Consider the following 21,942-nt stretch of genomic DNA (forward strand, 5'->3'; position numbering starts at 1 on the left):
CGTCATGGTGCTCCCTCATCACGTGTGTCGCTGTCAAGGTATATGTCATTGGGCCTGCGCCGGGCGGTGGCGCTCGTAGTAGTCCTTCGTGCGCAGCTTGTGCAGCTCGTCAAAGTTCTCGGTCAGCTCGCCCAGACACGTCGCTGGGTAGGAGGTCAGCACAGAATAGCGCAGACCGAGACGCAAAGGCACTGACCGGGAGCACCGCCCCAAACCGTGCCGCTGGGCAGTACGGTGCCCGCAGGAAGCACACTGCCGTCGAGCACGCGCACCGAGTCCTTGATGGAGCAAAACTTGCCCTGAGCAGGGTCATCAGCACCAAAGGCCATGTGCGCAGACAGTGCACCACGCACCACCACACAGCCACGGCCAATGTCGACGTACGAGCCGATGCTGGCCGCCTCGACGATGCTGCCGGCGCCGATGCTCACGTACTCGCCCATCTTGAGCGGGTAGTATGTGAACGCGCTGCAAGCGGACACAGTCAGCAGCAGCCCGAGCCACACAGCACCTGCAGCGACTAACCCGCGGTACGTCTTGTACGGCGGGCGCAGCACGCAGCCCTCGCCGAGCACGCAGAACTTGTTCATCGAGATGGCGACGGTGCTGCCGCGCTCGGCACGCGCGGCGTCGCTGCCGGGCGCGGCGGGCGCGGCGGCCTTGCGCAGGTCGCCGCGGATGACGACGGCGGGGTGGATGATGCACTTGCCGCCGAGGACGATGTTCTGCGAGCCGTAGATGTGGGCGCGGCGCGAGACGCGGTTGCCCGACTTTGCCGTCTCGATGTAGGTGGCGGGGTCGTACGGCTGCACGGCCAGGTTCGCCGCGATCGTCGAGCGCGGCGCGGCGAAGAGCCTCGACATGCTCGCGGCTGCGTCACTGTGGTCGTCAGAGTGAGGCTTGCGCTTGATGAATGCCGGTTTGAGGGCGAGAAGGAGGAAGCCGTGGTGCTCAGGGGGCAGCGGGTGGCCTGTGCGCAGCGCGGACGTGGCGAGCGCGACTCCGACGATGCGTGGCGGCACTCGGGAGCTTCGCGGCGCGCGGCGCTGACAATTCGGCCCGCGCTGGCGCGCCTCGCTCCCTTGCTCCACACCCTCCAGCACCGCCCTCGCCGCTCCGCACGCTCCGCCGCATGGTCGGCGCCCGGTCGACGCCGCGCAGCCTGGCGCCGCAGGGCGGCGGCTATGCACGCGCGGCCCGGCCGCGGCCGCGCCTGCCGCTGCGCCTGCCGCTCCTCACCCTCCTCGTCCTCGTCCTCGTCGCGCTCGTGCTGGGCCAGCACAACACGCACGCCCGCCGCGCGCTCGGCGCCGTCGAGGCTGCCGCTGCCGAGGCTGCTGCTCCGCTCGACGATGATCCTGCTGCCGCCGAGCTGCTGGGCCCGCTGCACGAGCTGGCGCCGCGCGAGGCCACGCGGCGCGCCCTGGCGCTGCTCGACGGCCTCTACGTGCCGCCGCCGCCGCCGCGCGGACGCAGCGACGCACGCTCCAAGCTGCCGCGCATCCACCCGGCATTTGAGCTGCTCGAGAGCTACGTTCGCGGCTTCCTCAGCTGGGGCCCGCTTGGCGCGCTCTCGCGCCTGGCGGTGCGCCTGCGCCTCGTCAGCTCGCGCCCGCCGACGTGGGAGAGCGTGGCGGCGTCGCAGCTGAGCGGCAACCTGCTCAGCATCGAGTCCGAGGCGTACGCCAATATTGCGCTGTGGCCTGCGTGGGCCGGCGGCTGGGCGCGTGCCACGAGCGGGCCCTTCCTCTGTTCATCGGCCGAGGAGAAGGCGCCCGAGCCCAAGTCGTACTCGGACCGCATCATCGCGTGGGCTACGCGGCCGCTCACCTCCCGCCTGGCATCGAAGCCTCGCACATCAGTCGCGCTGTCAGAAGCCGAGCAGGCAGCCAATGGCCGTCGCGCCGAGGCCCTGGCGCTGCTGCACCACGCCGGCGGCCTGTCACACGCGGCGCTCGCAAGCCCGCACGCAGCGCTGCGCAACCTCACTTTCGAGGCGCGTGACCCCGATGCCCTGCTGGTGCTGGCAACGCTGAGCCAGCACGGTCTTCTCGGCCTGCCGGTCAACATTGAGCGAGCAAAGCTCGCGTGGGAGGCACTGGCAGTTGACGGCAACACGACAGCGCACACGCAGCTCGGCTGGCTGCACGGCGGCGCATGGGAGGGCGGACAGGTCGGCCAAGCAAAGGTGAGCTGAATGCTGGAAGGCTTTTGACATTGTCTCACGCCGGTGCCTCCAGGCCCTCGTGCACTACCACATCGCTGCCGCTGCTGGAGACGCCGCTGCGCAGATGTCGCTTGGGTACCGCTACCACGCCGGCATCGGCGTGAGCCAGAACTGCGAGGCGGCGCTGAACTGGTACGAGAAGGCGGCGGAACAAGGTGCGTCGTACTGCGCGCATGTGCTGTGGCGCTTGCTGATCCTCGCCTCAGCGTTCGCCAAGTTCAACAGCGGTCCGCCGGGCGGCCTCACGCTGCCGTACACTAAGCTGCGGATATCTGACTCTGCGGGCGGGGCATACGGGCCCGGCGCCTCCGTCGCGTCGACCGGCCTTGCAGCACGGCGGCCGGCCATGCAGGCTGTGCTGCATGCGCTGCCCGCCACAGATCCCAATCGTCTCGAGGACCTTCTCGAGTTCTACACTCACCATGCAACGCGCGGCCACGCTGGCTTCGCCCTGCGCCTTGCCAGCATCTGGTACGGCGGCAATGTGTGGGCGGCCGGCGAGGGCGCGGGGCGCGTCGGCCGCGACTACGGCGAGGCGCGCAAGTGGTGCCTCAAGGTGACGGAGACGGTGTGGCCCGTCGACTCGAAGCAGGTCAAGCGTGGCGGGCCGGCCGGCTACGAGGCAGGCAAGGGCCAGCCTGGAGAGGACATCACGCTCAAGGTCGATGAAGTGCGGCAGCAGTATGCGGCCGTTGCTGCATCGATGATGGGCCGCATGTTCCTGCGTGGCGAGGGCGTCGAGCAGGACTTCAGCCGCGCATGGGTCTGGTTCCGTCGTGCGGCCGACTTTGGCAACACGGAGGCCTACAACGGCATCGGTCTGATGCTGCGCGACGGCCTGGGCGTGCCACAGGACGTGCGCAAGGCAGTCGGCTACTTCGAGGGCGCCTCGAACCACGGCGTGGGCAGCAGTGCTGAGGGCTGCGTCAACCTCGGCAAGATTCATCTCGGTGAGTGTGCTGAACGCTGAACCCACAACGAAGAATAATTGCCGACGACCCACCACCCTCAGAAATGGGCGACATCAATGCCGCGGCCAAGTACCTCGAGATGGCGATGCGTCTGGGCAATAGCTTCGAGGCGCCTTACCATCTCGCGACTATCAACGCGCGGCTCGCACGCTCACTGCTGGGCATGTACGGCGGTGCCGAGACGACAGCACGACCAGTCGGCCCTGCCGGAAGCCCCTCGCACGAGCGTTGCCGTCTCGCGGTTGCGGGCTACAAGCACGCAGTAGAGCGCGGCGACTGGGCCGACCCGCTCTTTGCGCGTGCGGAGCGGGCATGGGACAAGGGCGAGCGCGAGCGCGCGCTGAGCTTGTGGGCCATGGCGGGCGAACGCGGCTACGAAGCGGCGCAGAACAACGTCGCCTGGCTGCTCGACCGCGACAAGCGCAGCCTGCACCTCGGCGCCCTGGAGGAGCAGCCCGAAGCTGATGAGGCGCGCGAGGCCGCCCGCGACCGCCTCGCGCTCATCCACTGGACGCGCAGTGCGGCTCAGGACAATGTCGATGCGCTCGTCAAAGTGGGCGACTACTACTTCAAGGGCATCGGCATCACGCACGGGGCGCTCGACGTTGAGCAGGCCGGCGGCGCCAGCGTCACGCGGGCAGATGGCGCTGCCGCGCCCTCAGCATCGGGCTCCGCTGGAGCCGCGACGCCGCAGCGCAGCAGCCGCAGCGAGCCGGCGTACGACAAGGCCGCCGCATGCTACGCTGCCGCAGCGGACCGGCAAGTTTCGGCGCTCGCATACTGGAACATGGGCTTCCTGTACGAGTCGGGCCTCGGCGTGCCGCAGCACGACTACGCGCTGGCGAAGCGCTACTACGACATGGCGGTGGAGATCAACCACGAGGCGTACCTGCCCGTGCTGCTCTCGCTCGCCAAGCTGCACCTGCGCGCCATCTGGGCCACGCTGCGGCACGGCGACGCCTCAGCGATTGCACTGCTCAAGAGCTACGCCTTGACAGCCGGAGGCGCTGCGCCCGACGGAGCGGCGCCGGCGTACACGGAGGCGGAGGAGCAGGCGGCGCTCGCAGCGCTTGAGCGTCTCGGAGACGGCCGCGCTGGGCGCGCGGCGCCGGCAGGCGACAGCGCCCGTGGAGGCCTGTTGCGGCCGGACACCAACGCCATGGGCGAGGGCGGCGATCCGAACCTGCCAGAGACATACGACGTGCGGCGGCGCACCTCGAACGCCAGCGCCGCCGAGGAGGAGAGCGACGAGGAGCTGGACGACATCATCGAGGGCGCGTTCATCGTCATCGGCCTCGCCGCGCTGGCGTTCCTCGTGTACGCGCGCCAGGGTGCAGCGCTGCGTGCGGAGCGCGAGCGGCGCGACCTGGCGCAGGCACAGGGAGGGGCCGCGGGGCCGCCAGCAGCGCAGGAGACGGGCGGGCCACGGCCACGGGTCAACGAGCGGCCCGAGCCGCCGTTCCCATGGCCGCCTGAGGGCGCCAATGTGTATGCGGGCCTGTGAGCGATAATCAGAGACTGCTTTAATCTTTCTCGGCGCTACGTCGCGTGTGAAGAGCCTGAGCATGCGTCAGCGTCTCAGGCTGGTGCTCATCCACGGGACGAGGCATGAGACGTCAGCTCACGCAGCGGCGACTGCGTGCTCAGCATCGGAGCGTTGCAAATTTCTGATTGAGTAGTGGTTGTCTCTGGCAAAATAGCGGTGGCCCGCGGGCCCCGGCGAACCCATGTCCCGAGTCAAGTCTAGCGTGTCGTCTCGTCCCGCGTGCTGCAGGCGTATGCGCCGATGCGGATCTGCTTCTGCGTCTCCCGGCCGCGCCAGTCGGCTGAGAGATGCCCTGGCGAAGCATAGCACTGCTCCTGCTGCAGCTGCTCAAAGAAGCGCCTGCTTTGCCTGCGTCCATGTTGCCGCAGCGCCCATCATGATGGCAGACGAGATCATCATCGGCCGCACGCCGGCTGGCGAGGACAAAGGGAGCGCATGGGTCAGCGCTGCGCGGCTGCTGCTGCTCAGCGGTCGCTGGCGACTCACCGGTGCACTTGAACAGCGCGCCACTGACGGCACCGGCACCCACGCTGCCTGCCAGGTCATGCTTGCCGCGCGCGGCATCGATGCTCGCATCGGCGAGGTTGTAGATGAGCGCTGCGAGAAGGGACCAGGCATGAGCCGACGCCCATCAGTCGAGCAGCGCTTCTCGCCCACGCACCAATGACACCGGCGCTGTTACCGAAGAAGGAGCCGCGCCGTGTGACCTGGTTGAGCACGGCGTTGAGGCGCAGCCGGAACGTCGGGTTCGCCACGCCCAGCGGCCGGAAGAAGCCCTCGCGCGCACCGAGCAGACCTCCGAGCGCAAGACCTGCAGACAGCGCGTCAGTATGAGCAAGGCAGAGACAAATGAAGCGCCGTGCGTGGCTCCACGCATTCCGCGCAGCAGTGAGGAGCGCGGGCGCTGCTGCTGCTGCTCAGCGGCCAGCATCTGCACGGCCGTCATGCGAGACGGCTCAAAACAAAGGAAGCATAGCAGCGGGTGCGCCTGCCGACAGCAATGCAGCGCATGGCCGAGCATGCGCCAGTGGCTGTCGTGTCCCAATCTTGCAGCCGACTGCTGGTCATCCCCTTGGCCCTCCTATGTCCATCCTCCACTTTCCTCTCCTGATCCGAGCTGCACCCGATACGCACCCGAGAGGTACGTGGTGCCCGTGCCGTAGCACAGGTCGTCGCTCCACCCCCGGCTCGGCAGCGCGGTGCGTGCGCCCTCGAGCGTGGCGGGCTGGGCGTCGACGATGTCGAGGTACTCGACGTCCTCCTTGCCGAGGCCGGCGAGCGGGTGCAGCGCCGCGGGCGAGAAGGCGGGGTCGAGCAGCAGCGCCGACGCGCTCGGCGGCACGTACTCGGCGGCGCCGCTGGCGGAGTAGTGCGACGAGGGCGACGCGGCCGACGACGAGACGGAGGCGTCGGGCACAAAGGAAGAGGGCGCGGCGGCGGCGGTGCTCGGTTCTGACGCGCCGGGTGCCGACGAGGGCCCGGCCGAGGAGGAAGACGAGGACGAGGAGAAGGGCCACATGGCTGCGTGACGAGGCCGGGTGCGGTGCGGTGCGAGGTGGACAGCAACGGAGCGACGTGGAGGAGAGGGAAGGCGAGATCACAAGCGCAGCACATCGGAAGGCGCAGCACCTCGGCCCTTCCCGTACGGCGGCCGCGCCGTCAGCAGCCAAAAAGGCGGCGCACGTGAGGCGCGCCCTGCTGGTCAGCCTGGCGGCTGGCCCTGGCGGAGGCAGCGCGCGACTCCCGCGGCGCGCCTGGCTGCGCCAAGCTTGTGACTCGCGGAATTTGGGCGGGCCGGAGGCAAGCGATGGCCGGCCGCGCGCATCTTCCTGCTCCTCCACCACGCCCCGCACACCGCAGCCGCCAGGCCGCTCGCCGCCTGCCTCCCTTCGCCACCGCCGCACAAGGCCCAGCTCCGCCCACCATGGCTGCGCCGCTCACCGTCGGCGTGCTGGCGCTGCAGGGTGCGTTCCACGAGCACATGCAGCACCTCACGCTGCTGCCCGCGCCCGCCGGCTACTCGCACGTCGCCGCCGTCGCCGTGCGCTCGGCCGAGGCGCTGGCGCAGTGCCACGCCCTCGTCATCCCCGGCGGCGAGAGCACGGCCATTGCGCTGGCGGCACAGCGCGCATCGCTGCTTGAGCCGCTGCGTGCGTGGGTGCGCGACGGGCGCCCGACGTGGGGCACCTGCGCCGGCATGATCCTCCTGGCGCGAGAGGCCGCCGGCGGCAAGCGCGGCGGCCAGCACCTGCTCGGCGGCATCGATGTGCGCGTGGGGCGCAACGGCTTCGGCACGCAGGTGAGTCAATTGCGGGCAGTGGAGTGCTGCGGCGTGGGCGAGCGCTGAGGGCGCACCGCGCCGCGCGCCATGGCGCCGTGTTGGCGGTGGGCGACAGGCGCGCTGGGCAGCGCATGCGGCGAGGCTCTGCGTTGTGCAGCAGGCATCCGCCGGATCATTGGAGCGCCCTTGCTCACGCTCTGGCCTGCCAGGTGGCGTCGTTCGAGACGCCCCTCTACATGCCTGCCCTCTCTGAGGCGTCGTCGTCGTCCTCCTCGGCCGCCGAGCCGGCGCCGTTCCCCGGCGTCTTCATCCGCGCGCCCATCGTCGAGTCGCTGCTGCTGCCGTCCGACATCTCGGCCGTGCCGCCGGGCTCGGCGACGCTCGTGGGGCGCGGCGAGGGCGAGGCGTACTTCGACGCCGTCGTCGAGGAGCAGGGGCTGCTGGTGCCCGGCGCACCCCTGCCGCCGCAGACGCCCGGCGCACAGCGCATCTCCGTGGCGCCGCCGCTCGAGGCCGAGGGCGCACCACGCGCACGCCGCCCGCCGCTCGAGGTGCTCGCCACGCTCGCCACGCTACCCGGTGCCTCGGCGCCGGCGCCGAAGTCCGAGCGTGCGCCTGCCAGCCTCGACATCCCCAATCGGCCACCGCACGACGCCCAGATCGTCGCGCTGCGCCAGGGCCGCCTGCTCGCCACCAGCTTCCACCCGGAGCTCACCACCGACGGACGCCTGCACGCGTACTTCCTGCGCGTCTGTGTGCTCGGCTCCGACGCCGACGTCGGCATGCCGCCACTAGACGCCGACGAATAGATGCATAGACTCAGGCTGCGGCGGAGCGTTCTGCGCATGTGGCCGAGGCCATGCTCATTGCTATGGCTGCGGCGGAGAGCCAAGCGTGTCGCCGCTTGTCCGCGCCTCTCGCCGCCGCTCTGGCGTGTCAGGCGCCACATTCGCCGCCGAGGGCCTGGCACTGCCGTTGGCCGCGGCAGCAGCAGTGGCGGAGCCGGCAGCGGCGACGCGGGTCATGCGCAGCTCGTCGAGCTCGACGGCACGGCGCCAGGACGCCAGGTCCATCTCGGAAAGTCCGTTCGAGAGCGCCACGAATCTGTGCAGCGCCGCAGCTCAGCGCCTAGCTCTCGAGAATCAATGCGCGTGGCGACTCACCTTGCCACGCCCATGCGTCGCAGCAGAGCTTCTTGGCCCTCCTTGAAGCCCGCTTGCCCCTCCTTGCGCGCCGCGACGAATTCATCCTGAATCTGCTGCGCCACCTGCTCGGGAATAGCCAGCTCGGCGCTGCGTGCTGTAGCGACGTAGGTGCGCCAGCGGCTCAGCTGCTCCTCAGATGCCGCTGCCGGCGCGGATGTGGAGGCGGAGGGCGAGGTCGGCAGCCAGACGTCGATCGGCAACAGAGACTTGCCGGTCGAGAGCACAACGACGGGCGCGTCGACGTCGAAGTCAAATGTCGAGTAGGAGAAGTTGTACGCGAGCTTGCGGCTCGTCAGCATTGCCGAGAGCTCGCGGATGTTGCGCACGCCTGCGTCGCCGTGTCAGTCTGCTTGTCTTCGCATCGAACTAGCATCTGGGTGCTCACCGCGGTCGCCCAGCGTGCCCTCGCCCATCTCCGTCTCGTCGATGAGCAGCGCCGTGCCATCGACACACTGCAGACGGCCGGCACGCAGGCCCTCACCCGCTCCGTCGTTGCTCGGCGCCATGCGCGTGCGCGCCTCGTTCAGATGCGGCAGCGCCAGCGACTGGCGCAGCACACTCGGCAGCAGCGCCTGCAGCGCGCCGTGCAGGTGCGGCAGCGTGGCGCCGGAGAGATTCAGGGACAGCGAGCCAAGCAGCAGCGGGCCGCGTCGTGAGTGGCTACGTCTGCGAGTCAGCGGCAGCAAGGGCAGCGCAGCGAGAGGCACACTCACATGCGTGCCAGCAGCGCAAGCAGCGTCCACTCGGCGGCCAACTCGTCGCCAGCTAGTGCGTCCTTGAGATACGCGCTGATCTCCTGTCGAGCCTCAGCTGCGCCGGCGCTCTGCGCCTCGCTGGGCGCAGCCGCGCTGACACGCAGGTCGACAGGTGCGAGGGCCAGCACATGCAACGCCGGCACGAGAGGAGTGCTCGAACCGGCACTGCCGTCGGCGTCGGCCCAGTCGGCGCCCGGCAACGCGCTCGAGTCAAGCACGCCGAGCACATCGACGCATTGTGTCACGCGCAGCGAGTCGGCCAGCTCGTCGTCGTAGATCTGCGCAGCAACGACGCGGGTCAGCACGGCGCACAGCGAGTCAGAAGGAGCGCCCGCCAACGGCTGTCTGGTCTTGTCACGCCGGCGCTGCACTCACTTTGAGCAGCGCGCCTGCGCCAGGCTGCTCGCGCTGCGGGTGCTTGTCGAGGTACGCCGGTGCTTCGTCGCCCAGCGCCATGTTCCGCATGGCCTCGGCTGAGCGATGCCAGTCAGTGCTGCAGTAAGAGCGGCAAGTACGCACCGCACTCACCAGCATCGTCAGCGCCCACATCAGCCGCAGCCGCCGCGCCGCGCTGCCAGCTGCGGCGCGCCCATGCACTCCAGCCAGGCACGTCGCACGCATAAACGACGGCACGCTCGGCGAGCTGGCTGTCGCTGGCTGCGGCGGCGTCGTCGTCGTCGCCGTCGCCGGCCTCGACACGCCAGCAGTCGGCAGCGCGCACAAGCTCGCGGCCGAGGCCCGTGTCCTGGAGCATGCAGCGCCAGCGCACGAGCGTGCCGGGTGCGCGCGAGGCGGCAAAGACGGGCACGTCGGGCGCGCCGAGCCAGGGCGCATAGCGGCGCGCCAGGGTCTGTGCGAGGGCAGCGGCGGAGGCGCGCGGCTGCTCGGCGCGCAGGGCGGCGAGCAGCGGCGCAGGCGACGGCGGTGCGGTGGCTGTGGGCATGGCGGGAGTGGTGGTGGCAAGGTGAGGTGTAGCAGCGAGAGAGGCCTGGCTGAGGGAAAGCGCATCTCGCACGGCTGCGCCGCTGCGCTCGCCCGAGTGCCGCAGACGCGCCCATCTACGCGTCGGCGCGCCACGACGCGTCGGAGCCGAATGCGCGGCAGGCGCGGCACACAGGCGGCGTGCCGGAGCGCTGCTCTGCCGCCAGCTCGCGGCGAGGCGGCTTCCTGTTCCTGCTGCTCTCTGTGACTGCCTGCGCCGCGCCTCTCTCCTTCACTCCCGTCCTCTCGCACCGCCAGCCCGCTCCCATCGCACACGCATCCACACGCCCTCTCACGACCCTTATCCGCACTCTCAAATTGCCACGCCGTCCATCTGCCAGCCACTTCCGCACGCCGTGGCCGCCGGCTGCGCCCCGCTGCCCCGCATGTCCTCGCCGCGGGCCATCCTGCTGCGCGGCGCTGCTGCCGCCTCGCCGACCTACTTCACCCTGCTGCCCGACTCGTTCGCCGTGCGTGTCCGCCGCACGTGTGCCGAGCTGCCGCCTTGCGCTGACCGCCTCTCTCTGCAGGAGCTGCTGAACAAGGCACGCACCCTCTTCCCGGCGCCGCCCGCCTCGCCCTCGACATCCGCCGCCGCGCGCGTCGAGCCCGAGGCGCGCCTGACGCTCGGCAGCGATGCGTCGGCCATCCTCTGCGCCGATGCGCTGCCGGCACTGCGCGAGCGCGAGCTGCTCGTGCTGCGCTGGAGCGTGCCCGCCAGCGCCGCCCCGCCTGCCGTCGCCGCGCCCGCCGCGAGCCCCAGCCCGGCGCTGAAGAGCAGCCTGCGTGTGCGCTGGGACGCCAGCATCCCGCCGCCGGCGCAGCAGGCCGGGCCCAGCTCGGATGCCGCCGCTGCGGCGCCGACGAGCGTGGCACAGCTGCGCCAGGCCGCCGGCACCAAGGCGCGCCTGCGTGCCGAGCATGCGCGTCGCGTCCTCGAGGAGCAGCGCGTGCTGCGCGTCCGCGAGGCCGAGCAGCAGGCCGGCGACGGCGAGCCGAGCGCGTCGACGGCCTCTGTGGGACAGAGTGAGGAGACGAGCGAGTGCGCAGAGCCACCGTCTCCGGTTGTCTCCGCCCTCGAGAGCGCCGCAGCAGGTGTCACGGCATCTGAGGCACCGGCCGCTGCTGTGAACAACGCTGTACAGCCGCCGCTGTCGCCGTCATCCTCGACCACTGCCTCGCCCGTCGTGCAAGAGACTGCCTCGCCGGTCAAGCCCGCCTCCGCTACAGCATCGCCAGCTCTGGCTTCGCCGTCGACCGCGTCTCAGCCGGAGCAGCAGTTTGCAAGCGCATCCACCACGCTTGATCTGCCTCAGCCAGCCGAGGACAGCAGCAGCCCGCCGCCATACTCCAGTCCTCGCGTGCCGGTGCCCATCGCCACAAGCAGCGATGCGCAAGAGATGGACATCGATACGCAGCAGGGCTCCAGCCCGCCGACGAGCCCGACGCGCAACGTGCAGTCGGCGCTGCTCAAGCCGCTCGCGTCGAATGCGCTCGAGCTCGGTGCCGCAACGCGCCGTGGCGATGCCTCTGACCGCAGTGAGTGACCGCAGCTGGCGCAGTATCCATGGAAAGCTGACTGACCCTCGTCTGCAGTGAGCATGGCGTACCGCAGCATGACGGCCGTGCTCGAGGCCCTGCGCCACCACCCGGGCAACCTGTACTTCCGACACGCGCTGCCCGCCTCCTTTGTGCACTTCTCACAGAAGCACTGCGGCCAGCACGTCGACTTTGCCGTGCTCGCCTCGCGCATCGCCGCACGCGCCTACCACGATGCCGCGGGCCCGTCGGCCGGCGCAGCGAGCGACGTGGCCGAGGCACGCGAGGCGCTCATGCGCTTCAAGACGGACCTGACGCAGCTCTGGCGCAACGCAGCGGCCTTCTTTGGCAGCAAGAGCAAGGAGGCCGTCTGCGCCGACACGCTGCGCCGCTTCGCCGAGATCGTGTTCGAGGAGTGGAGCCGCCGCCTGGGCGCACAGCCCGCAGCGGCCGGCGCAACCAGCAGCGAGGCCGAGAAGCCGGCTGCCGTGCGGCGAGAGGGTGCAGACGATGCGCAGCGCACTCCGCAAGCACAGCGCTTCTTCCGTGCGCTCTCTGGCGCCGGCGCACCTGGTGCTCGGGCACCAGCGCCAAGCCAGGCGCAGCGTTCCTTCCTGGCATCGAAGCGCCTGCCGCAGCAGGCGCCACCGCACCCTCGCAAGCGGCTTGGCCCGCCGCTGGCGCTGCACTCGCAGGCGCCCGCCTCGGCCTCCGCCAAGCGTGGCGAGCCGACAGCCGAGCAGTACGCTGCCTTTCTCAGCGCCGTCTCTGCGCCATCCACACGTGCGGCTGCGCCTCGCGGCCTCGACCTGCCGGCACGCGACGACGCCTCGCGCATGGGCAGCGCCGACGTGCGGACGCCGACGTACGAGAGCGTGCTGGAGGTGCCGCAGATGCCGCCGCAGCCCAAGCCGCAGCAAGCGCAGCCGCAAGAGAAGGCGGTCCCTCAGCCGCAGCCGCAGTCAGAGGCGGCCAAGCAGCCACAGCTGGTCCCGCGGCCTATGCTGGCGGCTGAGAGCCGCAAGCACAAGGCGCTGCCGCGTGCAAACCGCCGCACTCGGGGCACTACTCGCTCGCTCGCCGTCGCGCTGGGCAACTCGTCGGCCGAGGAGGAGGAATCCTCACAGTCGAGCAACGAGCTCTCCGACACGCCAGCGAGCGGCTCGAGGCGCGCCTCTCCCACCCTCGCTCTTGCCGCCGCTGTGCCACGCCGCAGCTCTGGACGCGCTGCCCACGACGCCATCACGATCGAGTCGGACGGCTCCGACGACGATGCCTCCTTCGTCGAGGCCCTCGTCTTCGGCGCCGCTGCGGCTCCCGCGCTGCCCAGCACGCCGCGCTTCAAGCGCAAGGCACGCACCTCGCTCGGCGCCGGCGCCTACGCCGAGCCGTCGTCGTCAGACTTCGACGGCGACTCGCTCTCCGAGGCAGAGCCGGAGCAGGACGACGTGCAGGAGGCGGAGGAGTCCGTCGAGGAGCGCGAGGAGCCGCCGCGGCCAACTCGCCCCGCCAAGCGCTTCCGCAGCAAGCTGGCCGCCCTCGCTGCGGCTGCCGCCGCTCCGCAGAAGCAGCAGGAGGAATTCCAGCCGAAGCGCAGCGCGCGCATGATCGCGCGACGACAGCGCGGCGTGCGTGCTTGAGGCACACCCGCTCATTCCCGTGACCCATTCGCATCCTGTACCTGCAGTGACCTCTTTGTATTGCTTCGCTCTCCACGGAAATACCCATTTTGCACCTTCTCCTCAGAGCCTGGCGAAGGTGAAGCCGCCTTGCCGCTCGACGACGGGCACGTCGAGCTCGGCCAGGTGCTCGCCGTCCTTGGCGTCGCCGTTGGCAATGCCGGCCGTCATGCGGTCGCCGGGGCGCACGGGGCCGACGCCCGGCGGCGTGCCGGTGAGCAGCACGTCGCCGACCTCGAGCGTCATGATGCCCGTGACGTGCTCGAGCAGCGCGGGAATGTCGAACGTCATGTCGCTCGTGTTGCCCGACTGCTTCGTCTCGCCGTTGACCTGCGGAGTGTGAGTGCGGGCGAGCGACTCGAGGACCAGACAGACGCACCTTGAGCCAGAGCTTCATGTTGCTGTGGTCCTTGACGTCCTTCACGTCAATCATGTCGCTGCACGAGGACAGCGTCAGCTGCGCGCGGTCAAGTCGTCGCGGATATTCTCACGAGATCGGGCAGAAGGTGTCAAGGCCCTTGGCAGCGCTCCACGGCAGGCCGGCCTTCTTGGCGGCGTCCTGCATGTTGCGCGCCGTCATGTCGATTGCGAGTGCTGGACGGAGCAGGTTCAGCTGCGCCGCTGCTGGAGCGCACGGCCGTCGCACGCACCATAGCCGCCGATGTACTTGCTGGCGTCGGCCTTGCTCACGTTGGTGGCCTTCGTGCCGATGATGACGCCGAGCTCGACTGCGGCGCAACACGCTCGTCAGCGGACGCAGCGCTTGAGCCGGGAGACATTGCGAGGCAGGCTCTGCTCGCTAGCTCGGGCAGCCAGTGCAAGCCATCAGATCAGGTCTGCTCATCCTTGCGCCCAGGTTGACGGGACCGGCGGTCATGTCACGCGGCCAGCATACGTCTGCTCCTGCGTCTGCCATGCAACCGTCGCTGCTGCATCCCTCTCGCGCCCTCCAGCACGTGCCGCCTGCTCACCCTCAAAGTGCGCCTCGACGCCCTGGGGCACCTGCACGGCCTCGCCGTTGCGCACCATGCAGCCGGGCGGCTTGAGGAAGAAGAAGGGGCTGGTGGGCACGGCGTTGCCGAGCTCCTTGGCGTGCGCCGCGTAGTTGCGCCCGATGGCGGCGATGGTGCGTGCGCGCGTGAAGAACTGCGAGGCCATGGTGACGTGTGTGTGTTGTTGGTGTGGCTGAGGGAAGAGGCATGGCATGGCTGCAGCGCAGGTGACTCGCTGCTCGTCGCTGTCGCCGCCTTGGCCGCCCCGCATCAGCCTCGGCGGCGCTCGGACCGGCAGCGAGCCGTGCGAGAGACGCGGCCGCCTCCGCGCTGCCCGCCGTAGCGTGCGCGCCGTAGTCCCGCCTCTCCCGCCCGCGCCGAGGAACCACCACGGCGCTCCCTCACGAACAGCGACGTCTTCGCTCACAGGCATCTTCGGCATGCTGCTCTGCAGAGGAACACCGTCCACGGCCCTGCCGATTGCGACACGAGCTCTTCGCCCGAAGCCGTCGCGCCAAGTCCGCGCCTGTTGCAGCCGCGGCTGCGCCGGGTGCGGCGCACAGGCTGCACAGGACGGCGCCCATCAGATGCAGCCGCAGCACTCGCTCGGCAACGTCCGCCTCGTTGGGGGCAACGTCGCTGCTTGCGCCATGGACATGCTGCACTCGCACCTGCCCTTGCACCGCTTGACCTCCGGTGCTGGAGCGGCTCGGAGGCATGGCCGCGGACCAGGGCCCGGCGCGCTCGAGCTGGCCGCTCACATCACATCCGCCGCGGAGGCGACCCCTCCCTGGCCGCTCAGATCGCTCCCGTGAGGCGCCATCAGGGGTCACGGACCGCCGTGCGGCGTCATGCGGCTCAGCTTGTCGACCGCTGCTGCGTCCGGGTGCTGTGCCCTGCTCTGGCTGGTGTGGCCTCGCCGCCATCCGCTGGACTCGGCTTTCTGCGCGTGCGAGGCGCGGCATTCTCGCCTGAGCTTGATGTTGTGATGCCGGGGTGTGGCAGCGAGCTCCGGCCGGTCATGCCTGCGATGGACAGCGGGCGGAGACGGCGCCGTCATCAGCCTGTCGCCCGCTGCGGAGACGTTCTCTGGGGCCTCCGTCTGCGTCGTGTCGCGCCGCTCGCGCCGGCGGGCCGAGCGTCCGCCGTCGCGCGCGACAGCCCGCCTTGTCCCTCTCGCAGCGCTGCAAGCCCAGCGTCACGCTTTTGAAGCTGCAAGAGCAGCAATCCCGATGCCGCATGCTGAGAGCTGCCAGTCGGTGCCTTGTTGCGGGCTTCAGGACGATGGAGGGAGCCAGACGGAGAATGCCGGCTCGGGGCGGCGCCGAGGGGCTGCTGATGCTGATCACGTGACCTGACCCACGGGCCAGTCCAGCACCAGCTTCCTGCCAAGCCTGACACCGCAGCGCATGGAGCGTGTGCGGCTGTCAGAGGGACGAGGCACTTCTTGGCTTGCTGCTGCCTGGCTCCTCAGCAGGCAGAGCCGAGCAGAAGAGCGGGCCGCTCGAGGCCGCCGTTGAGCCGGCGCGGCGCTGCCGTACGAGAGCGCCACGCAAGATCGCTGATCACGCGCCCGTGCTGCCTGCCGCTGCTGGTGAGGGGCAGCCTGCTGCAGGGACCCTCGTGCTCGTGCAGCAGCAGCACAGCGCCGGATGCCGAAGTGTTGGGCAGCCGCTGGCCCGTCGTCGCCTCCACCATCCTCGCTGCGCCTCTGCGTGCGCCGCCCCGCCCTGCTCTTCTGGGGCCCTCCTCTCGTCTCACTTTACCCTTCGCGCGCCTCGACGGCTCACCGCAGCACGCACGGCCCTGCTGCCTCGCACCCTACATCTGCCTCTGCCGCTCCTCGACGCGCCTAGAGCTTCGCTTCGCCCTCGCTTCTTCTTCCACTAGACTTGTCTTAGAGCGCATCCTTGCGCGCCGCCGCGATGTTCTGGCGCTTCGGCTTCTCCTCGGCCTCGACGCTCGACTCGCTGCTCGAGCGGCCAAACGTGACGCTCGAGGAGGTGCTCGACGAGGAGGACCTGCTGCAGGAGTGCAAGAACCAGAATGCAAAGCTCGTCTCCTTTCTCACGCAGCCGCGCGTCCTCGGCCGCCTGCTCGAGCATGTCGTCGGCACGGCCGAGGTCGGTGGCGGCAGTGGCCGGGATTGGGAGGAGAAGGTGCGCTTCAAGTGAGTGCGACAGTCTCAGCGTGCGCCATGCGCTAGGCGAGAGGCGGGCTGCAGCCTATGCGGACGCAGTATGTGCTGGGCAACAGCTGACGCCCACGCAGGTACCCCTACCTCGCGTCCGAGGTGCTTTGCAGCGACGTCTGGGCCGTCGTCGAGACGGTGCTGGAGCACAAGGAAGAGCTGCTCGAGCCGTTCTGGAACACGATACTCACTGCGCGGCCGCAGCCGAATCAGCCGGCCGTACCACAGCACATGCATCCTCTCTTTGCCGATCCGGCGGACAGCGCCAAGCTCGGCGTGGCAAACGCGGCAGGTGCCTCTGCCGCTGCTGAGACGACCCAGGAGTCAGCCGAATCAGACGGCATGGAGAGCGCAGACGCGGGCGTACTGGGCCTCGACACGTCGTCTGGGCAGTCGGAGGGCCACAGCTTCACGACGGCGAGGGAGAATGGGCCGGGCCGCAGCGTGCTGGCCGGCTACTGGGCCAAGGTCAATGGCGTGTTCTTGGACAAGAAGCCTTTGCAGGTGAGTCGCCCGCCAGGCAGATGCCAACACCGCTCTGACACTGCTGCAGATGCTCGACTTCGTTCGCGGCCTGCCGTGCATCACTGAGCGCTTCGTGGCGCACCTCGAGACGCCGGCCGTCGTCGACCTGCTCTATCGCATCGTGCAGTGCGACGAGTCTGTTCCCGCTGCGGGCGTGATCGAGGTGAGTGCGAAATGTCGCCCGGTCTCGTCGCGGTGCTCACTCTGCACCACAGTGGCTGTCTGAGCGTCAGCTCATCCCCAAGCTCGTCGAGCTGCTGGCGCCGTGTTACTCTGCCGACCTGCACAACACTACCTCGGAGCTGCTCAAGGCCATCATCGCCCTCTCCGCGCCTGCGACGGCGACGCTTAATCAGGCGCCGCAGAGCGATGCCTATGGTGGCTACTCGGGCGAAGGGCAGCAGCAGCAACAGCAGCTGAGCTGCATGAACAACCGCCTCGTGCGCGAGTTGGCCAGCGAGGCCATGGTACGCAAGATGGTCGGCTTCATGCTCGACGACTCGCTGCCATCGCAGCTGCATCGGAGACTGTCAGTCGCAGCCGACGAGCAGCTTGCGGCCCAGGACGCCAAGGCTGCCACATCGAAGCCTGCGACTGCTGGCAAGTCGCAGACGCTCAACTCGCTGAGCGAGGCAGAGAACGGCGCCGCAGGCAGCGAGTCTGCACTGGACGACGAGGAGGCAGATGCGGCGGAGCTCAAGCGCAAGGGCGCGCGCACGCCGCTCACGCCCGCTGACCACCCCGCGATCGGTGCGGGGCCGGGTCGGCACGACTCGACCTCGACGTTGCGGCCCAGCACCTTCCCGCCCGTCAGCGCGCCGACTGTGCCCGTCACGTCCGACACGTGCACCTCGTCGCTCGTGACGTGCATCGGCGTCTTCATCGAGCTGATCCGCAAGAACAACTCGGACTACTTTGAGCAGCACCTCTTCCATACGCTGCGCACGCACCTGCTGCAGCGCCAGCAGGAGATTGCCGAGGCGCGCGCGCAGAAGCGCGCCGCCGAGGCTGCGGACACCAGCTCGAGCACTGCCACGCCAGACGGCGACCAGAGCTGGCAGCAGGGCGAGGACGAGGACATGGAAGGCATGGAGGAGGCCATGGCCGAGCTCTCGGACAAGCTGGGCATCGTGCAGCTCGGCCCGCTGCTGCGCGTGCTGTGCGAGCGCCTCTCCGACTTTCAGGAGCTCGTGCAGCGCCCGCGCGCCTCTGCGGCGCCACTGTCCACGACGCTGGGCCCCATCAGCGCGCTGACGTTCGAGCGGTACCGCATCACGGAGCTCTACGCTGAGCTGCTGCACTGCTCCAACATGGCGCTGCTCAACCGCGCGCCCGGCGAGGGGCCCGTCTACTCGGAGGACGGCGTGCTGACGGGCGGCATTGAGGGCCTGCAGATCCTCGCGCGCATGCTGCACGGCGGCGATGCGGGCTCGGAGACTGCCGGCGACACGACGCGCGGCACACTCAACGCCAGCGCTCCAGGCTCTACGAGTGGCGCGGCCGACGAGTCGATGGACGTCTCGGCGGGCAGTGCCGACGCCGTCGAGTCAGCAGCGGGAGAGAATGGCGCCAACACGCCTGCCTCCCTCTCAGTCGGCAACTCGGCCCCCTCTAGCCGCGCACACTCCCGCGAAGCCACCCGGCATCGCCGCGAGGAGTCGTCGACCACAGACGGCTCCTCGAACAGCGAAGACGCGGACGCTGCCGATGAGAAGGACCCCTTCGCGGATGAGGACGGCGAGGCAGCCAGCAGCGACGCAGCACCTGCCTCGACGGACCAGTCGGCGAGCTCTACGGACACCGTCGTTGACGCACCGGCAGCGGCCGAGCCATTGATCACCGAGGCGCAGAGCGCGGCGCATGCTGCAGAGGTGGCTGCGCCCGTACCCGAGGCAGATGCAGACGAGGCGCAGACCATCCGCTCTGCCCTGTCTGGCCTCTCGCTGGCCGAGCTGACGTCGCCCGCGCCGTCTGGCCCGCCGTCGCCCATCGACGACGCACGGCAGTACGTCGTGGGCGACCTGCTGAAGAAGCGCTTCTTGGAGAGCGGCATCATCCCGACGATCCTCGTGAGTCATCACGCTGTGCGACTGTGCTGTGCCCAGCGCTGACGCCTCTGCAGACGCTCTTCTTCGAGTATCCGTGGAACAATTTCCTGCACAACGTCGTGTACGACATCCTGCAGCAGTTCTTCAACGGGCGGATGGACACGGGCCTCAACCGCCGGCTGGCCATTGCTGTGTTCGAGAGCGGCAAGCTGACGGACCGGATAGTGGCGGGGCACCGCGCCAACGAGGCGTCGCTGTGAGTGCCATGCAGTGGCGCGCACAGTCTGACACTTGCTGACGTCCAGCCGCAGCGAGGGGCCACGGCGCATCCGGCTCGGCTACATGGGCCACATGAATCTGATAGCAGAGGAGACCGTCAAGCTGCTCGAGCGGTATCCGCAGGAGGTGGCCGCCGTCGTGGCCGACTCGATCACGCAGCCCGACTGGGACAACTTCGTCAACGAGACGCTGCGCGAGGCGCGCGAGCGCGAGGCTGCGCCCCTGGCCGGCGGACGTCCAGCTGCGGGCCGGGCGCTCAACTTTGCCTCGCAGGGAGACGGAGACGTTGCCTGTGAGCGTGGCCTGGGTGCATGCCAGCGCTGCTCGATGCTGACACCTCGCACAGCGTCAAGCGACGACAACGACCAATTCGCAAACTACCTGTCGTCGCAGATGGGCGCGGGCGGCGTGGCCGGCTCCGACGACGACGACTCGGACGAGGACGCGAGCTATCTGTCGCAGGACATCCAGGGCTCCGCGCGCAGCCAGGCCAACGGCGCAGGCGGCGGCTTTGACGTGAGTGCTGTGTCGTCCCACCGCTGGCCACCTGCTCAACCCGCTCTCACACCCACAGGATGCATTCGAGCCGCCGCGCGGCTCAGGCGGCGTCGGCTCATCTGGCTCGCAGGACGTGAGTAGCCGCACCCTCGCCCTGCTGCGGCCAGCGCTCACGTGGCGTTTGCAGGACGACGACTGGGGGCCCTTCTCCGACTCTGGCGGCGGAGACTTCGACTTTGCCGCCGAGGCGTCGAGCAGCGCCTCGGCCTACACGCAGCAGCCCAACCTCACGCCGGCCGATTGGGCGGCCGACTTTGACCGCACGGCGCGCGAGCAGCACCAGCAGGCCTCGAGCGAGGGCGAGGGCAGCGACGCCGGCGACTCTGCATCCGAGGAGGCCAGCAGCAGCAGCAGCGATGCCGGCGGGCGCACGCCCACGGCCGAGACGGCGCCGAGCGGCGGCCTGGGCGGCATCCTCGACAGTGCGCCGTCGACGAGCGACGTGGTGGCCTCTGCGCACGCGCGGCGGCCCAGTCTCGGGCAGAGCGAGGCGCCGGCTTCCTCTGTGCGGCGGCGAGCATCGTCGGGTGCCGGCTCGGCCGAGGCACGGCAGGCACTGCGCGACGAGGAGCCGCTGGGGCCGGGCGTCAGCGCAGATGTGCGCCGCAGCGAGGAGTCGGGCATGCTGGAGCGCAACGTCGACGGCCAGACGATCACGGTGCCGCTCGACGAGGTGGCGCTGAGCAGCGCGGCCGAGAGCGCGGAGAACGAGAGCGCCGTGGTGGACTAGGTGCGAGAGCTCCTCCTGCTCAGCGGTGCAGCACACATCTCATCCATCCTGCACTTTGTCTTGCCCCACGCCACACCGACCCCTCATACTATTGCAGCGCTGCATCAATGCATCTTGCACAAGGACGTCCTGGGCGTTGAGGGTCGTGCCGGCGGTACGAGCCCAGTATGCAGGCCACAGGCTTCGCGCACGGCTGCTGGTGTGAGAAGCAGCCTCGATCTGTCGAGCGCGCCGCTCTCACGCAGCGGCGAGATCGCTGCTCGTGCGACTGCGGCGTGGCTGTGCCTGTGCTGTGGCTTGGCCTGCCGCTACGCGCGCGCCGCGGCGTCGGTGCGGCGAGAGCGCCTGCATGCTGTCTTTGTGGAGGCACGCCTCGGCGTTCTTGCAACGGCGCGCGCACGGCACGCCGAGCCGAGGGCGCTCCTCTCTCGGCCGTTTCCTTCTTGCCTTCTGCCCCTCACATCCTCTCTCAGCAAGCATGTCCTTCGACGAGGAGCGCGCCGGCCCATCAGCGCCCTCGGCGCCCGCGCCCTACTCGCGCATCGTGCAGCACATGCGCATCGAGCAGCCGCAGCAGAGCATCAAGGTGCGTGCGGTGCACCGCCCCACAAGTGCCGCGACCACGTCTCGCTGATCCCTCCCTCGCAGGGCACGTATCAGATCTCGCCGTACGCCGCCAATCCGCAGCCGCCGCGCTTCGACATGCCGCGCGCCGAAGTGCTCGCCGCCAGTTCGGCGAGCGCAGCCTTTGAGGCGCGCAACTCGGCCGTCAACGTGACTGTCGTGGTGCGCGCGGCGGGCGAGGGAGAGCACGAGGAGCCACGCTGGGGCAGCGCGCATCGCAGGAGTAGAAGCAAGGGAGGAGGCGAGGGTGCCAGACCGGGCAAGCCCGTTTTTGTCAACGTCAAGAGCTACCTGTCCTATGTCAAGCTGCAGATGGTGGGTCACGACGTGGCGGCCGAGAGGACCGAGGCGTGGCAGTGACTCGCGAGCGGGCGGAGCGAGACAGGGCGAAGTGATGCGATGGGCAGCATTGTGGCCGCGAATCACTGGAGTGCCCAGGCGCCTCTGCTGACACCAGCCTCTGTGCAGCCACAATACCAGATCTCTGCGCCCCTGAGCATCCGCGCAAAGTCCAAAGGCGGCGACGTGCACGTCCACCTGCCTCCCACGTTCTCCGGCATGCTCTCCTGGGTCTCCGACAGCGGCACCTTGCGGCTTTCTCCCGGCGTTCAAGCGCGCTACACGCCCGTCGGCGAGAGCAAGAAGCACAGAGGCGTCGGACGCATCGTGCCGCCAGAGGGCGCGGATCAGCCACTGAGAGGCGACAGCGCCGAGCTGATCAGCACGAGGGGCGATCTGAGAGTGAGCATTGCGGGAGAGGATAAGACGGCGGACCGAGGATGTACGATTGCATGATGCGTGCGCGAGTAAT

At 69.5% G+C, this 21,942-nt stretch overlaps 9 protein-coding genes across 9 annotated transcripts; 5 read left to right on the forward strand and 4 right to left on the reverse strand.

Moving 5' to 3' along the window:
• Window positions 1-45: 45 nt before the first annotated feature.
• Window positions 46-863, reverse strand: FA09DRAFT_339543 (putative dynactin Arp1 p25 subunit RO12; the record flags this gene model as incomplete). The annotated part of the gene is made up of 4 exons (XM_025744225.1): window positions 46-143; window positions 197-299; window positions 354-468; window positions 526-863. 4 exons carry the CDS (start codon window positions 861-863, stop codon window positions 46-48), a joined length of 654 nt encoding a protein of 217 aa, XP_025597330.1.
• Window positions 864-1,132: 269 nt separating this feature from the next.
• Window positions 1,133-4,849, forward strand: FA09DRAFT_361352 (hypothetical protein; the record flags this gene model as incomplete). Its single annotated transcript, XM_025745344.1, has 4 exons — window positions 1,133-2,188; window positions 2,241-2,382; window positions 2,434-3,177; window positions 3,240-4,849. The coding sequence occupies 4 exons, from the start codon at window positions 1,133-1,135 to the stop codon at window positions 4,700-4,702; spliced, it is 3,405 nt and encodes a 1,134-aa protein (XP_025597331.1). The 3' UTR covers window positions 4,703-4,849.
• Window positions 4,850-4,950: 101 nt separating this feature from the next.
• On the reverse strand, window positions 4,951-6,299 carry FA09DRAFT_330699 (Tim17-domain-containing protein). Its single transcript, XM_025742708.1, has 4 exons — window positions 5,879-6,299; window positions 5,406-5,555; window positions 5,231-5,341; window positions 4,951-5,157 (listed from the first exon to the last, which is right to left on the reverse strand). The coding sequence occupies exons 1-4, from the start codon at window positions 6,261-6,263 to the stop codon at window positions 5,072-5,074; spliced, it is 732 nt and encodes a 243-aa protein (XP_025597332.1). The 5' UTR covers window positions 6,264-6,299; the 3' UTR covers window positions 4,951-5,071.
• A 369-nt stretch (window positions 6,300-6,668) lies between these two features.
• Window positions 6,669-7,834, forward strand: FA09DRAFT_319981 (SNO glutamine amidotransferase; the record flags this gene model as incomplete). The annotated part of the gene is made up of 3 exons (XM_025740963.1): window positions 6,669-7,076; window positions 7,310-7,408; window positions 7,496-7,834. The coding sequence occupies 3 exons, from the start codon at window positions 6,669-6,671 to the stop codon at window positions 7,832-7,834; spliced, it is 846 nt and encodes a 281-aa protein (XP_025597333.1).
• Window positions 7,643-9,936, reverse strand: FA09DRAFT_330702 (hypothetical protein). The gene is made up of 6 exons (XM_025742709.1): window positions 9,514-9,936; window positions 9,361-9,458; window positions 8,944-9,263; window positions 8,616-8,890; window positions 8,189-8,558; window positions 7,643-8,129 (listed from the first exon to the last, which is right to left on the reverse strand). The coding sequence occupies exons 1-6, from the start codon at window positions 9,926-9,928 to the stop codon at window positions 7,895-7,897; spliced, it is 1,713 nt and encodes a 570-aa protein (XP_025597334.1). The 5' UTR covers window positions 9,929-9,936; the 3' UTR covers window positions 7,643-7,894.
• A 275-nt stretch (window positions 9,937-10,211) lies between these two features.
• Window positions 10,212-13,145, forward strand: FA09DRAFT_361356 (hypothetical protein; the record flags this gene model as incomplete). The annotated part of the gene is made up of 3 exons (XM_025745345.1): window positions 10,212-10,436; window positions 10,497-11,505; window positions 11,563-13,145. Exons 1-3 carry the CDS (start codon window positions 10,353-10,355, stop codon window positions 13,143-13,145), a joined length of 2,676 nt encoding a protein of 891 aa, XP_025597335.1. The 5' UTR covers window positions 10,212-10,352.
• A 44-nt stretch (window positions 13,146-13,189) lies between these two features.
• On the reverse strand, window positions 13,190-14,371 carry FA09DRAFT_330704 (hypothetical protein). The gene is made up of 5 exons (XM_025742710.1): window positions 14,156-14,371; window positions 13,835-13,912; window positions 13,676-13,778; window positions 13,564-13,621; window positions 13,190-13,514 (listed from the first exon to the last, which is right to left on the reverse strand). The coding sequence occupies exons 1-5, from the start codon at window positions 14,340-14,342 to the stop codon at window positions 13,248-13,250; spliced, it is 693 nt and encodes a 230-aa protein (XP_025597336.1). The 5' UTR covers window positions 14,343-14,371; the 3' UTR covers window positions 13,190-13,247.
• Window positions 14,372-16,101: 1,730 nt separating this feature from the next.
• Window positions 16,102-20,507, forward strand: FA09DRAFT_339550 (SAPS-domain-containing protein; the record flags this gene model as incomplete). Its single annotated transcript, XM_025744226.1, has 9 exons — window positions 16,102-16,346; window positions 16,448-16,871; window positions 16,921-17,055; window positions 17,108-18,961; window positions 19,015-19,196; window positions 19,252-19,511; window positions 19,566-19,735; window positions 19,794-19,850; window positions 19,905-20,507. The coding sequence occupies 9 exons, from the start codon at window positions 16,102-16,104 to the stop codon at window positions 20,505-20,507; spliced, it is 3,930 nt and encodes a 1,309-aa protein (XP_025597337.1).
• A 464-nt stretch (window positions 20,508-20,971) lies between these two features.
• On the forward strand, window positions 20,972-21,861 carry FA09DRAFT_330708 (hypothetical protein). Its single transcript, XM_025742711.1, has 2 exons — window positions 20,972-21,093; window positions 21,156-21,861. The coding sequence occupies exons 1-2, from the start codon at window positions 20,986-20,988 to the stop codon at window positions 21,489-21,491; spliced, it is 444 nt and encodes a 147-aa protein (XP_025597338.1). The 5' UTR covers window positions 20,972-20,985; the 3' UTR covers window positions 21,492-21,861.
• The last annotated feature ends 81 nt before the right edge of the window (window positions 21,862-21,942 follow it).

Source organism: Tilletiopsis washingtonensis, assembly GCF_003144115.1.
Source record: "Tilletiopsis washingtonensis strain MCA 4186 unplaced genomic scaffold FA09scaffold_14, whole genome shotgun sequence".
NCBI lineage: Eukaryota > Fungi > Basidiomycota > Exobasidiomycetes > Entylomatales > Tilletiopsis > Tilletiopsis washingtonensis.